A 14554-nucleotide genomic window follows, 5' to 3' on the forward strand; every position below is an offset into this window, starting at 1 on the left:
GGGCGGGCGGGCGGCCGCGGCCCGTCGGTGCCCGCCGGTGCCCGCCTCCCGCTGGCCGCCCGCCGGCGGCGGGGCCGGAGCCCGGCTGACATCACGGGGCCGGGGCGGGGAGAGGGGCCGGGAGGGGAAGGGAGGTGGGGGGGTGTTTTCCAGCTTTAAAAAGGCGGCGCCGGGCGCGCAGCCCTGCGTCAGAGCGAGACTTCCACGCTCCGCACACTCACTGCCCCCGTCCCCCGCCCGCTGCTCCCGGCGGGCGGCAGCGCCCGCCGCCCCGTCCCGCCGCCGCCGCAGCGCGGGCAGTGCCTCCGAAGTCCCCACGCACACCCGCCCTCCTCTCCATGCCCCGGCCCCGGGGGGGCGGCGGCGGCGAGCTCCTGTGCCTCCGCGGGCGCGGCCACCACGCCGGGGGCGGCGCGGCCCCGGTCATCGGGTCGTGAAGGCGGGCGGGGGGCGCGGGACCAAGGCGGGACAGGCGACAGGCCCAGGGCGCGGTGCCGGGCTCCGCCGCCCCGCCGGGTGGATGCCAAGCGCTGCCCCGCCGGCCGCCGCCGCGCCGCCGTCGCGGGACCCATCCAGCGGGAGAGAGAGGCCGGCCGTGGCCCCGCAGGACGGCGCCCGCCCGCTCGGCAGCACCATGAAGGCGGCGGAGGAAGGTAACGGGCGGCGCTGCGGGGGGCGGAGGGCGGGCGGCGGTGTCCCCCGGTGTTTCCCCGCGGCGGCCCCTTGCCAATAGGTGTCTCCTTCGCCTCTCGCACGGCGCCGCCGCTGCTCCCGGCCGCCTCCCGCCGGCCCTGGGCTCGGGCCCGCTCCCGCTGACGGCCCGGCGGGGCTGCGGGAGCGCCTGGGGTCCGGCCAGGGGGACACGCTGCGAGGCGGCTCGGGGATTCCCTCCCCGGCCCCAGGCTTGGTTTTGGAGGAGGTCATTGCAGCCGTCCCACGCTCCCGGAGAAATGACAAAGGAGTCTCCTCAAACTGCGGGTCCCGGGCAGTGCCAGGCGCCATAGCGGCGCTCCCGCACACCGAGACAGGCGGGCACGCCGTGTCCGGCTGCGGGGCTCCGCCGTCCCGCATGCCCCGCGCCCCCGCCGGGGGGCGAGAGCCCTGCCGCCGCCGGCCCAGCCCCGGGGGCAGGGCTTGCCCCGCTATCCCAGCTCTCTGTCGCGTCTTCTTTCGCTGCCCCTGCAAAGATGAGTGCCCTGAAAACGCAGCGGCAAAGTTTCTCGAGGGAAAAATGATGGGCGCGGGGCTCAGGAAGCGCTCTGCTCCTCGGGGCTGAACTTGGCCCTGCCAGGGGCAGCGTCTGGCCGGAGCCAGGACCGGCTTCAGCCTCCCTTCTGCCAGTCGCGACATTGTTCTTTCCCCGGAGCATCGTTGCCCAGCACTAGTCTTGCCCACCGGCTAAACTTTTGCACCTCGCTTTCCCTACGGCTCCTTTCGGCCGCCTCCCCCGGCAGCGGGACCCCGCCGGCATCCCCACCGGGCATCACCTCCGCGCCGCGGCAGGTGCGGGGCAGCTCCCGGCTCCCCGCTGCGGGCCCGGGGGCTGCCCCCTGCCCCTCTCTACCGGCTGTTCCCCGGCTCCAAAGTTTCTTCTCTACCCAGTGGTGCCGCCGCTACTGCTGCTGGTGCAGCGAGCCCGCGCGTCCCGGGCAGAGAAAGTTGTGAGGATGTGGAGCAGGGGGGGCCGTCCATGTCCGCTGTGTTTATTCCACAACGTGGGACAACGTGACTCCATTCCCCAGGCTTGTCCGGAAAGCTGGAAGGGCGCTCAGGACTCATTTTATTTTTTTTTTTATTTTATTTTTATTTTTTTTTAACACAGCAGTTTTCACCCCAGGGGTTCATTTCAGTTGTGAGGATCCTGCCAGTGCGAAAGCTACAAGCGCAGCTGTGACTGTGGCTCCGCTTGTGAAGTATGGAGCGCCTTTTGGGATGGAAGTTAATTATGCTGTATTTAGTAGCAGTGGCTGGCGTGCCTGTCGCACGCTCGGACATCCGCGGGCTGCACGCACGGCTCTTCCCGTGCTCTGGGCTCCAAGGGCACTGAATACACCCACTTATAAAAATTACACCCAGAGGCAGCTGACACAAAAAGCGTTCTGCCGCCTCTTGTAAAAGGGAAAAAAAAAATATCCCCCTTCCTTCACTTCTGTGGCATTTCTGATGCCTGTGTTGAAATGCACCAACCCTCGTCGATAGTTCTCTTCCCCGCTGATGTATTTTATAAGGGACTAAGAAAGTGAGTCCAGCCAGAAAGCGTGACCCAATCCAGGAAACACGTAGGGGAGCCCTGCGCGTCAGGATTGCTGCCTGCAAATTAAGGTGCCACTTGATTGCCAAGCTATGACAATCCAAGAAAATACTTTATTTCTTGCTAAGTCTGGGAAGAAACTCGCAAAGAGTCCTAGTGGGAGGACCTTGCCTTTTTTTTTTTTTTTTTTTTTTTTAGGGGTGGTAGCAAGCTGTGGAGTCCTCTGACTCTAAGAATGCCAGTGGTTATACCATGTTTAATGCCGTGGACAAGTTGAATTCTCCTTCAGGCCAGTGGGCTGCATCTGGAGCAGCCTGTCTGCTGTGTCTTCCGTCGAACTTGCGTTGTGGAGTTGGAACAGCTCTGGTTCACTGCAGGGAGAGGCTAAGTGGGCAGCAGCTGAGCTGGTGGGTCAGTCAATGGGTCACACAAGGGCAGTTTGCAGCATAGGAATGGCCTCACTGGGGCGCATTGCCCCCCCCGCATTGCTCATTTCGCTCTCCCCAGTTTAATGGCGCCGGTTTAAACTGGACTATTAATTGGAGCACCGCTGTTATTCCGTCCTCACATGTGGTATCACTTCGGTTCTAGCCTTTCCATAGCACATCTCTCCTCTTTCTCCAAGGAAAGGGTGCCAATCGAAATATTTCATTGACAGCACTCATATTTATGGCACCGACAAATCAAGCTGTCTGTAAATAGTCTGGGACAATTCACCCACCTCGGAGGCGCCACTTGTGGAAAAGGCAAAGGATCGAGAGCAGCTTGGGAGCTGCTTCTCCTCGCCTCCCTGCCGGGGCGGCCCAGGAGATGGACATCCAGGGTGGAGAGGTGGCAGGGTGTGACACCGGGGAAACCGGGAGCCTGGGGGCCGGGATGAGGCGGCTGTCTCGCCTGTAGGCCCTGCACAGGGGATGAGAGGAGAGGCCCCTGTCCCCGCCGCCTCCGGCCTTCTCCGGCATCCCGGGGGGAGCACGGTCCTGGCAAGCTGGCAGATACAGGCGAAGGGGTTCCGCTGCAGCCAAGGCCTTTAGCACACTCGGGTGACTCAGACGGGGGCTGCGAGCACCGAGGGCAGCCCCACGGAGGCTGCCTCACCGCCGCCCCCGAGCACACTCGTCCCCCCCGGGGCAAAGCCCAGCTGGGCTCCTGCGAGAACCCAGCGCGCCTATCCCGGCGAGGAGGGGAAAAAGCATAACGGGCTCAGATGGAAAAAAATTGTGTTTTCCTGGCACTTTGTAACGGAGATTTCAGTCGTAAGCCTGGAAAATGGTATTCCCTGAGTTTAAAAGGGAATACCATTTCCATAACTGCTTTAAATAACTGTTCCTTTTGAAACCCGGCCTGAAGCTCCGGGAGCTTGAGGAGCGGAGCCCAGCTGAGCTTATCGGGCGGGCCCTTCTTTGCCTGGCAGGGACCTTCAGACGGGCTGGCGTAACCTTACAGAAAGACACTTCGAAACAGAAAAAAAAGTCGTCGTTTACTTTTTTCCCCTAGTTGATTTCTATCCCGTCCGAGCGGGAAGGGCGGCAGGCCGGGGCAGCGCCGTGCCTGCCCCGCACCGTCACCTTTGCAGGATCTCCGCCGGTGCGCGGCGGCTGCCCCGGGACCTTTCCGTCCCTCCCCGGCGCACAGAGGCGGCCGGCAGCATTCCGAGTCCCGCTTTACTGCGCTTTTTATAGCAGCTGGCACTAGTGGGTGCTGCGACTAAGTGAAATAAATAATAAATAAATGAAAGCGGAGCCTCCTGGCTCGCAGACGCGGCGTGGTGGGCACCCACGGAAGAAACCTTAGCAGTCCTCGGTGAAGAGGGGACACGCCGGTGTTCCCCCGAGTGGGCTGAGCAGCCCTCCCTCCCCACTGCCCCCTCGCCGACCGAGGAAGGAGCCGCTCCTGCCCCGCGCTGTTACCGCCGGTCGGGAGCAGGTGAAGTCCCGCTGCCCGCCTACCCCGGGCTCCCCATCCCGCTCCCGGGGAGCCGGCGAGCCCCCGGCGGTCTGGGGTTCCCCCCCCGGTGCCGGGCCCCCCGGGCGGGGCGGGGGCTGCCCGCGGTTCACAGGCTGTGCTGCGGGGGCAGAGCCCCGGCGCGGGGGTAGGAGGGGGGCCGGGCATCGCGGCTGTTTGCATCGACCCGGAAACATCAACAGCGGGCGGGAGGGCGGATCGGAGGCGGTGGCAGCGGCAGCGAGACAGGCCGCCCGTCGGGGCCGGGGTCACGTTACCGAGCTCAGCAGCGGCCGCCGTCCCACGCCGTGCCGGGGCTCCGCGCAGCCCGGCCCGCCGGCAGCAGGTGTCCGGCCGCGACGGGGCGAGCCCGACGGGGCGGGCCGGGGCTGCGCCGTCGCCGCTGCCTGGGTGCCGGAGCGTGGCGGGGGTCGCGGCGGGAGCCATGACGGGCGTGGAGGCCGAGCAGGAGTTTGACTTCGATTTCCTCTTCGAGTTCAAGCACAGCGATGAGGGCGGAGGTGGGTCGCGGCGGGGCGGCCCGGGGTACCTCCGGGGGTGGCGGCGGCGGCGGCGGGATGCTGCGGGGAGCCCTCCCTGCGCTGACCGCTTCGGGAGGGGAAAGGATACCCCCGTCCGCGGGGAGCGGGGCGGGGGAGCCGGCAGTGCCGCCCGGACAGGTCGGCCCGGCCCCGGGCGGCGCTTGTCGCCTCCGCCGCTCCGGGAAGCGGCGAGCGGGGCGGCGGCGGCCGCGGCCGGGAGCGGGTCCTGCCCAGGAGGTCGGCGCTCCCCTCGCGGGGTCCTTGCTGCAGCCGGACGAGCCGGCAAGGGGAGATGACCCGGGGAGCCGAGTTTTCAGAACTTGTTTGGTGTTGTTTGGGCTCTGCAGACTCCCGCGTTGGCCTCCGCCTGCGCGCAGCCCGGGACCGGCCCGGCTGAGGACGTGAGGTTCTGGGTCTCTCGCCCGTTACAGAGATGGGCCGGTTCAAAACGCGCTTCAGCCCCCTTCCCCATCCCCCTTGAGCCGGAGTTGGGCTCAGGGTTTAGCTTGAAGGTCATCTGTAAATAAAAATAACGGGCGCGAATGTGTCACCGGTCTCAACTGTTCCCAACTCTGGTGTCTCGGTCTGGCTGCCTCTTTTTATGACTTCCAACAATACTTGAGGTGGAAATGAGGTGAACGAGCCTGGAATTGACAGAGAGAAAAAGTTGCCTCTTCCTGGTACGGGGCTGACTTGCAGTGGTGTTGGAGGTAGCAGGTCACTGTAAAAAGCTCTCTTGGAAGTAGATGACTTACCGCTGCCTCAGAGTAGGGCTGCGTCTGTGCTTTGTCTTTTGCTTGTAAATTGAAGCAGGTTCCCAAATCCTTGCCTTGCCTATTGCAGTTTGCCGGGATGTGGGTGAAGGCGTTTGGACCTTCCCAGCACTCCTCAAATGCCGAGCTCTCTGCGATGTTATTGGTGTCCAAATAGTTGTTAAGTGCTTCTAGGTTTTTTTTAAAAGGCAATTTTAAGAGTTTCACACCAAGCTTATTAGATGAGTGTCCTAGTCATTAGACACCTCAGTGTCTAAAATGGAGGGGCCTAAGCAAATTGAGTTTCAAAGTCCTAGTGAGAAAAGTACCTAACTCTGTTAGGTAATTTTGAAAGCACGAATTTAAACATAGACCTAGATGGGGCTTCATCTTTTGAAATGTAAAACAGCCCTCATCTTCTCTGAAACCCCTTTGAGCTGCAGGTGTTCTGCATTCCTATTTAAGGTATGTAAATAAAAACAGGTGGTGTCCAGTGCCTTGCAGGATCAGCCAGTTAATGACAGAAATGTGCTGTGAAATTGGCTAGAGAAAAAAAAAATTATACTGCTACAGAGTGAAATGTAATATGTGGAGGTGTGCTCACAAATCAAGAGGTCCAATTTCTTGTTCTAGTTGCATCTAACATAAGTGTGGATTTGTTGGAACAGAACTGTTGCAAACCTCCACTGGTCTATGCAATAATGGGATATTAAAATACACTGGTAGAAGTGTAGTAGGTAGAAGGTACTTAGTGCACTGGTCCCCGCAGCCTCTCTGGATCACGGTTGTAACAGTGACACCATGCTAAAGCCTTACCCACCTTCTGTCCCCACCAGGACTGTAGAAATACCATACACAGTTACGTTCTGTGGTGCAGCTTTTTATTTCTGTCTAATTCACCCCAGTGAAGAAAATGTTAACCTGTTATAAGTACTGAATAGCGATGTGCATTTAATGAATTTTGTAAATACAGAAATTTTGGAGAAGAATGTCCTTTTTCAGAAGTTGTAGCTGGTAGGTTTTAGCTCACAAACGAAGTGCTCAGTCCTGTTCCTGGTTCTGGCTTTGGTGCTTTTATGTTTGGTGGATGTACTTTTTACATGCTGCCTGTAATTTTAAGATACCTAAATATGTTTGGAAAGCTTTGGATCTTGCATCTTTCAGTTTTGAATATTATTGTGTGAGTTGTATGACATGTTATTTTTCTTGGCCCTTTAAAAGTTGACTTTAACAAAAAAAGCATAATAGTTCTAAAAGTGGCTATTCCTTGCCATGTGAATTTGGGAACTTGTTGCTTGTAGCACCTGAGCCTATCTTTTAACTATTTTTTTTTTTTTAAACTGGGTTACAAAGGCTCATTTGAACTTTTATTTTGCCTGTTCAGCCTGGGCTGCAGATCTCCAGCAGACTGCAGTGTTTGAACGTCACACTAGTCATGCACTAGATTCTAAGTGAACTGCTGGGTTCCACAACACTTTTCTCGCCAGTGGTAGTTATTCTTGTTATTTTGTTTGTTTACCTATATATTTTTAATGCAAGATCCAAAGGCACAGATTCTGCAGAAAGCAGAGGCAAAGCCCTCCTAGTGGGTGCAGAGCTGGGGCAGCCTGCTGAGCCCTCGCTTCCCTGCCTGGGCTGTCCGACTGCGTGGTGGGGACCAGCTGGATGAGGTGCCGTGCCACCAGTGCCATCCACCTACATGCCAGACCAGGAGGCTGTGGATGGGTACGTGGAAGAAGAGCCTAGCCAGTGTCCTGGCAGCAGTCTGTGGTGCCACAGACATCACCTTTCTTGGGAGCTGGAGGAAGCAGTAAAGGGGTTGAAGGTGCCTTGAGGGCGCTGCTCTCGACCCTTTCTCTGAGCTAAGTTCTGAGACAGGGAAGATCTTACCACTGTTGTACCACTTCAGGGTTTTTTTCCGTGAAGAGTGACAGGGAAGTGATGGCAGTTGTGGTGACGCAGAGCAGTGTGGCAGGGCAGCAACAAAAGGGGATTGATTTTGGAAGGAGGAGATTCTGATCACCCAGACAGATCTGCAACCCGCTGCATCACTGCAGTTGGATTGTCTTGACAAGTGTTACTTCTTTCTCTACATTTCCTGCCTGTGTGGTTGTTTGAATAGAGCATGAAGCTGCAGCATGTTTTGAATAATCCAGTTTTATTTGTGGCACACTGCAGTGTAATTTAATGACCCTTCCTCAGCAAATGGCTGGTCTCTGAAGGCAGACTAGAGAGTGAGTTCAAAAGGTGTTGTTGCTCATTGTTCCTGACTGTTACCTGCCATGACATACATCAGCTGGAACATCGTGGAGTTGCTGTGAAGCTGCCACTGCACATTAATTTTTCCTAAGTACCGTTTGCCTTGGAGTTGTTGCCAGCAAGAAAGGTGAGCGCGGGATCGCAGGAGGATGACACCAGAGAGGGCTGAGCTGATAAACAAGAGAAAGAGAATAGCTGGCTGTGCTGGTTACCAGCTTGGAGGCTCGTTTGCATTTGCAGCACTCCCGGGAGCAGGTTGCCTCCGGAATAGCAGCTGCAGTAATTAACACAGCTTGTCCGTATCTCCCTAGGGAAGGTAGGCAAGGGTGACTCCCAAAGGAAATTGCCTCCTGGGAGGAAAAGGGACAGGTTCCCTATGTGGACTGGCTGCGGTCAGCGGGGGATGTAGAATTTCCCTCTGTCCTGCAGGAAAGTGCTGCTGCTGCCATAATAAACCTCAGGGAAGGCTGATGCACTTCTTGGGGCTGGAACTGGTTCCAGTTCCAGAGTGCTGAGAGGAACCTGCACGACGGCACTATCCAAATTCAGCAACCATTGTCCCTGCCAGAAAGGCTTTGCTGTCTTTTCCCAGTAAAGCAAGAGGTACTGGCATTAGGGCCCCTTGTCTCACATGTACTGATGACACAGAGTCCCTGTAGATAAGAAAGAATGGGGAGATTGATTCCTCATCCCACCACTGCTCAGAGCACCAAGGCTTGGTTGAGGGCTGCCCATCTCCCCACGTGTGGCCCACCAATATCTCTGGGTAGCAGAGAGAGTCACATATGCATCCCTGGGGTGGGGGAAGCAGAACTGAAGGAGTCCCTTCTGCAGGCAGACAGCGAGGCTAGGCAGGGATGACCTCTTGTAGACCAGCTTTGAGAGGCTGGTCCCTGTAGTGCAGCAGGGATGGAGGCATGCAAAGGACAGGGGGTTCCACTGTGCTGGGTCAGGGACCCCATTGGCACAGGACTGTGGTCTGATCTGTCACTGTCCAGGTTTTCCACAGTGGCTGTGCAACTCTTCTGTTGCTTTTATACACCCAGAGCTGTTAGATGGTTGGAGCGTTGGCCCAGAGAAAGTGCTGCTGGCAGCACTCGATGTGGCGTGCACAATAACCAGCAATTTCAGTGGAATTTCAGCTGTCGTTGAATAGTGAGACATCCATGTTTATCCTTCACCTGGCCTCTGCCAGTTGGGCTGGAGGATAAGTGGTCCCAGAAACCACAGCAGGTCAATACATCCATCTTGTTCCAAAATCCTAGTTAACTGGAACCAGTCGGAAACTTGCTGTAATGGAAATTTTGGTTGTGTATGATTTTTTTTTTTAACGGAATGCAGTTGATCATGTTCTTTCCTTTAGTCTGCCTCCAGTTTTATTTTTTTGTCCTGTGTTTTTTGTGTATTCCAACTTTTCAGGGAGGGAGTTAGGCTCACTTGTGTAAAAAACAGATCTCTTGGGCAGTGCTGCAGTCTTTCAATGCTGAAGCGACATTATTTAAAGTTTTTTTTTTCCTTTGAAGGTTCACATAACAAGCACATCCTCAAGACAGACTCTGTGTACGTCTCCCTCCCGAAATATCTTGTCTTGTGGTGTTCAGTTAGTGACATTTTCAGTGATGCTAGTCTGTAGCCTCTCCCCCAGCGTGGCATGCCTGTGGGCTGGATTGTTAAGGAGAGCTGTGCTTTTGTGTGTTGTGCCATGTCCCTCCATTTCAGCTGGGTATGTTGCTAAGTGAGTATATTCGTGCAGCACCTCATGTCATTCTTTGTTGTTTGTTTGTTTTCTTCCAGAACACTATAATTATGCGTCTTCAAATGTAAATGCTGGCTTGCCTCTAAATGTGGCGCATTCCTCATTGTCAACTCCATGTCATGGCCTGCAGACATCAAATCCCGTCATTTCAGTTGTCCCGTCGACAAACCATCCGTCTGGATATGGAGCTCACATTGACAGCGGGGCCTCTGAGTACTACCTGCCTCCAAACATGAGACCTAACGGAGCTCCAGCGCTGGAGAGCCCTAGAATTGAGATCACCTCCTACATGGGGCTGCATCACAACAACAACCAGTTTTTCCACGATGAGGTCGAGGAGGCCATCCCAAACCCCAAGCGGTCGCCGTCCACTGCCACTTTGAACTTACCGAACATCGAGACCTACAGAGACCCGTCCTGCCTGAGTCCAGCCAGTAGCTTGTCTTCCAGAAGCTGCAACTCCGAAGCGTCTTCCTATGAGTCCAACTACTCGTATCCATACACTTCACCTCAGACCTCTCCGTGGCAGTCCCCGTGTGTCTCTCCAAAGACCACCGACACGGAGGAGGGCTACCAGCGCAGCATGGTGGCCTGTACTTTGCTCAGTTCCCCGAGGCACTCTCCATCAACGTCTCCCAGAACGAGCATCACAGAGGAGAACTGGCTGGGGGCTCGCAACTCCCGGCCTCCGTCTCCCTGCAACAAGAGGAAGTACAGCCTCAACGGGCGGCAGACCTCCTACTCCCCACACCACTCCCCCACGCCTTCTCCTCAAAACTCGCCCCGGGTGAGTGTCACGGACGAGACGTGGCTGGGGAACACCAACCAGTACACCAGCTCCGCCATCGTCGCTGCCATCAACGCCCTCACCACCGACAGCACCATGGATATGAACGATGGGATTCCCATCAAGTCGAGGAAGACCGCCATTGATCACACCCCATCCATGACTCTCAAAACCGAACCGGCCGGCGAGGATCACGGGACCATATCGCCAACTGCCGATTTGTCACCAGAAGACTTCTCCAGCTTTCAGCACATCAGGAAAGGAAACTTCTGCGAGCAGTACCTGTCTGTGCCACAGCATCCCTACCAGTGGGCCAAACCAAAGTCTCTGTCTCCAACATCCTACATGAGGTAAGGAGCTCTGACTTGGAGGACAGTTCCGGTAATATCTTCACTGCATGCCTTTTTTTCCTCCTTTCCCTTCCTGTCTCTGCTTCCTGCCAAATCTGCCCATCCACTCGCTGCACTTTAATGTATCTTGTGATGCCTCTGTTGTTGGTTTGGTGTGACTACGAGTAAAGCCCTAAAAGGTAAAAGAAGTTGGCCATGCATAGGTTGTAACTGCTTATCAGCTTCTCAAGGGATGAGCCCCAGGCCGGTCAGTCCTGAAATGGGGTATTTGGAAGCTTGTGAGGCAACAGGACAATTTGGTGCCGTCAAATCTGTGGCTTTACTTAAATAAAGTTCATCATGTCTCAGGATGTTTATATTGCAGGACAAGGAGATGGTCTCATTATGGTGGCTGTTATAGGGCCTTTTTACATGCATGCTTTACACACAGTGAATACAAGTAGAATAAGACTGTGATTCTTTTGTTAATTATTTCAGTTCATCTGAAATTATTAGAGTTCATCTGAAGGCTATCAATTTTTTCCTGTCTGTGTTAGACAGTGATTCTCTTTTTTTCCATCTTCACTGCTATTTTTATGTTTAAAGAAGTAAACCTAATTTGTTCAGCTGGTAGGAGTCAATACACTAGTCACATTTATTTGTCACAAGAAGACTCTGGGTAGGAAGCAGCACAGAATAGCCAGAATTTGAGTTACATCTCTTGCATTCTCTTTCCATCTCTGTTACAGGCTTTATTTTGGAGTTGTCTGAAGGCTGTATATGCAGAAGCATGTAGTGCAGGAAAATAGTTTGGCTTTCCAAAGGTTTGCAGGCTGTTCCCAGTTCATGGTGGTGATGGTCACCTTTCCTCTTCCTCCCTGAGCACACCTGGCTTCTTGCTTTTGACAGCAAGGCTGCCTTTCTCAAAATGAAAGCAGAGAGCACATAGCTGAAATGTTTTAATTAGCAATGCATTTCCTGGCTCTCAAACTTGTCAGTCTCACTTTTCCCTAGCCAGCACCTCTCTGCCATGTACCGTCTCCCAAAACTGAGGTGGAACAGCCTGTGGCCTTTTGTGTTACAGTACATTCCCCTTCCTCATCGTTGTTCTTCCTCCTTTCTGCATTTCCCAAGGTCCTTTCAAGATCCTGTCTGACTTCAGCACTGGGAAATGCAGCAACTCCTTTGGGTCTGGTTGAGCCACCCAGAGTTAGGAGCTCACTGCCTTTCAGAGCAGGAATGGAGACTTCTAACACCAGGCAAACGCTTCAGAGCCTTCTCACCTACTTAAAAAAAAGCCTTTTATTTTTTCCCACCGCAGTGCCAAGTAGCCCACGTTCATCAGGCTGTTGGCTGCTGCATCGGGGGCAGCTTTTTGCCGACTACTTCAAGGGCAGGAATAGGACAGTTTGCCCGAAAAGGCTTTTATCTTTCTGTTCCAGCGAGCGGCCGTAGGCCGTCGGGAGGCACCCGGTGTGCCTGTGTGCTAACACAAACAAGAAAGGTGAAGTGTACAAAACGAAGCCCCACTATGTTGTGTATTTAACTTTTTTTTTTTTTTTTTCCACTGTTTTGGTCTCGTATAAAATATGTTTCCTGGTTCGCAATATGTTTCCATGTGATCTCATTAACTCGTGCTCTAGGGCAGTTGGAAGTTACTGTCGAAATGTGATTTTAAGTTATTTTACCAATCAGATACACTGACTGTGCTTCCTTCCACCAAAAATACCTCTCATTTTATGTATGTGAAAGCGCTGGGCAACTGAGCACGGACGTCAACAGGATCACAGCCTACGCAACAGAAACTTGTTATTTTAAATCTTTCCAAAAAATTGGTTAAGAATTTGTCACAACAGAGCTGGATTTTTTTCCTGTTATGTTACACATCTGTTCTATTTCAAACACGAGGGCTGGAGGGGTGGATTCCAACAAACAACTCGGGCTCCAAAATCTATCTGGTCATAATGATTTTGAGATAACCAGATTTGATTACCTCCTCTGTCTCTTCCTGAATATGCGGTACAGTTTTCATCAAAAGCCAGCATGCCTTGGAAAATCACTGACGCCTTTCCCTCCCTCTCTTGCATTCCCATCTCTTTGGGAGTAGGAGGGAGCAGATTCAGGCAGACCATCGGCCAGGTGCTGTCTCCTTTCCCAGGGTTTTATGGTGGGCACCAGTTTAAAAGGGAAACTGGTACTTTTTGGTATTGTTTCTAAAATTGATGATGTTTTTAATTTGTCACAGTTGAAGTTCAATCTGCTTTAGGCTTTTTGAGTCCTGGAGCAGGGCAATAGTAAGAGTATATAATGAGAGTATAATAGTGTGTGCCTTAACAGAAATAGAGTCTTTATGTGTTTCCTGCTTTATTTTGTTGCATACAAGGACTGTGAGCTTGGACGCTCAGCCCAGTCCCAAGGCTGTGGGCTCTTTGGTTCAGATCTGGGCTCACACATCCTCCTTGAAGACTATAAACATTCCTGCATGGGACTTGGCACAAGACAGGATGGGAGGGTAGAGCCTGACCCTGTAGCCAAGGAAGGGCTGCACAGGTTAACCCAGTGCTGCTGGGGATTTGCCCGTGGTCCGTTGGTTGCAGCCCAGGGCCTCACGCCAAATCCTGGGATGCAGAAAAGACTTAGAGACCAAGCAGGGATTTCAGAGAAAGCTTTGCGACAAACCCTGAGGCAGTGGTGAGAATTGTATGTTTTCTAAACTAAAATGGGTTACCTGAATACACCAATCTGCTTCAAAAAAACCTGGAGGTAAATCATGATGCAGAGAGTCAAGAGATGGTCTTTGAGAAATTTTGTTGTAGCTTTTAACTCCAAGGCCTTTCTCTGTTTCAGTATTTATACATTCTGCTGTCTCACTCAAACGCAAGAAGTTTCTGTCTCTTAATATTAACGTAGCAAATAGAGTTTAAATAAGCACTCTGCCAGGCAGTTATTACATGAGCAGGTGATGCTCTGTGTTTCTCTAGCCCTTGCTGTGTCAGTGGTGTTCCTTCTGCCCCATTTTTCCATCACTCCTCAGTGCTGTGTAATGCAGGATCTCTCATGGGCAAAAATTTCAAAGCCAAAATGGAGTAAAGGAACTGGACTTCTGCCCTCAGCTATGGGGTCACTGTTAGTGACTATTTCAAAACTGAAATCCTATTTATTTATTCTTTGCCCACTCATTATCAGGTCCTAAATCACCCTATATCACAGCAGAGGGTATAGGCACTCACCAAAGTGCCGTGTTTCTGAGCATCTTACACATTTCATATGACCTCTTCGTCACCTGTTGTATTTGACTAAACACAACCTGGAATTTTTCGAAGGCAGTTTCTTACGTGTTGAAAAGTAATGCACTGTAGTTGTTTCAAGTGCCATCAGATTAATCCAAGAAGTGTGTTGGTCTTTAACACTTGAGTTTGCCCTAAATGTAGTGTTTTTCAGGGGGAAGGGGAACAGAAGTGGTTGGGTTTGTTGGTTGGGCATATGGCAATATATGAGGTCTGCCACACCAAAACGAGCTTCCAGGAATACACAGGTGGCTTATAAAAGTTCTCTTCTGTATTTTCTTGAGCAGTTTATTTATTTTTTTTTTAACTGTCACAAGCTGGATTTCCTTTAGCTGCAGTCTCTTTTCCAACCTCAAAAATATACATGTATGTTCTTGTCCTCACAGAAGCATGGTCGTGTAATTTTACATATGGAGACTGAAGTTTACAGCTAGAGAATGTGTGGGTAGATACCTGTCTTCAAGTTGCAAAAGCACATTTGACTTTGTCTGCACTGATGGGCTTGTTCTTTTTTTTGTGTGTATTTTTTGCATTCCACTTTTGGGACTGTGACAGTATTAAACTGAAGCAAGCAAAAATTGAGGCCCCAAACCATATGATTTCCTTACAAACCACGATTTTAAAATGTTGCAGACCTTTTAGTTCTT

The 14554-nt window shown here is 53.2% G+C and overlaps 1 protein-coding gene across 3 annotated transcripts in view; it reads left to right on the forward strand.

The window, feature by feature from the left end:
* The first annotated feature begins 519 nt into the window (after nucleotides 1–519).
* Nucleotides 520–14554, forward strand: part of NFATC1 (nuclear factor of activated T cells 1) — a 109927-nt gene continuing 95892 nt past the window's right edge. For 2 of the 3 annotated variants that reach the window (XM_027886553.1, XM_027886554.1), the window contains exons 1-2: nucleotides 520–653; nucleotides 9543–10641. In XM_027886553.1, coding sequence (XP_027742354.1) covers nucleotides 521–653; nucleotides 9543–10641 — 1232 coding nt within the window. In that variant the 5' untranslated portion in view covers nucleotide 520. Of the gene's footprint in view, nucleotides 654–4632; nucleotides 4717–9542; nucleotides 10642–14554 lie in introns of those variants that run through there. The other variant, XM_027886550.1, reaches the window with a different exon arrangement.

This window comes from Empidonax traillii, unplaced genomic scaffold (assembly GCF_003031625.1).
Source record: "Empidonax traillii isolate 1590-97213 ecotype Southwest subspecies unplaced genomic scaffold, ASM303162v1 scaffold189:size1549363, whole genome shotgun sequence".
NCBI lineage: Eukaryota > Metazoa > Chordata > Aves > Passeriformes > Tyrannidae > Empidonax > Empidonax traillii.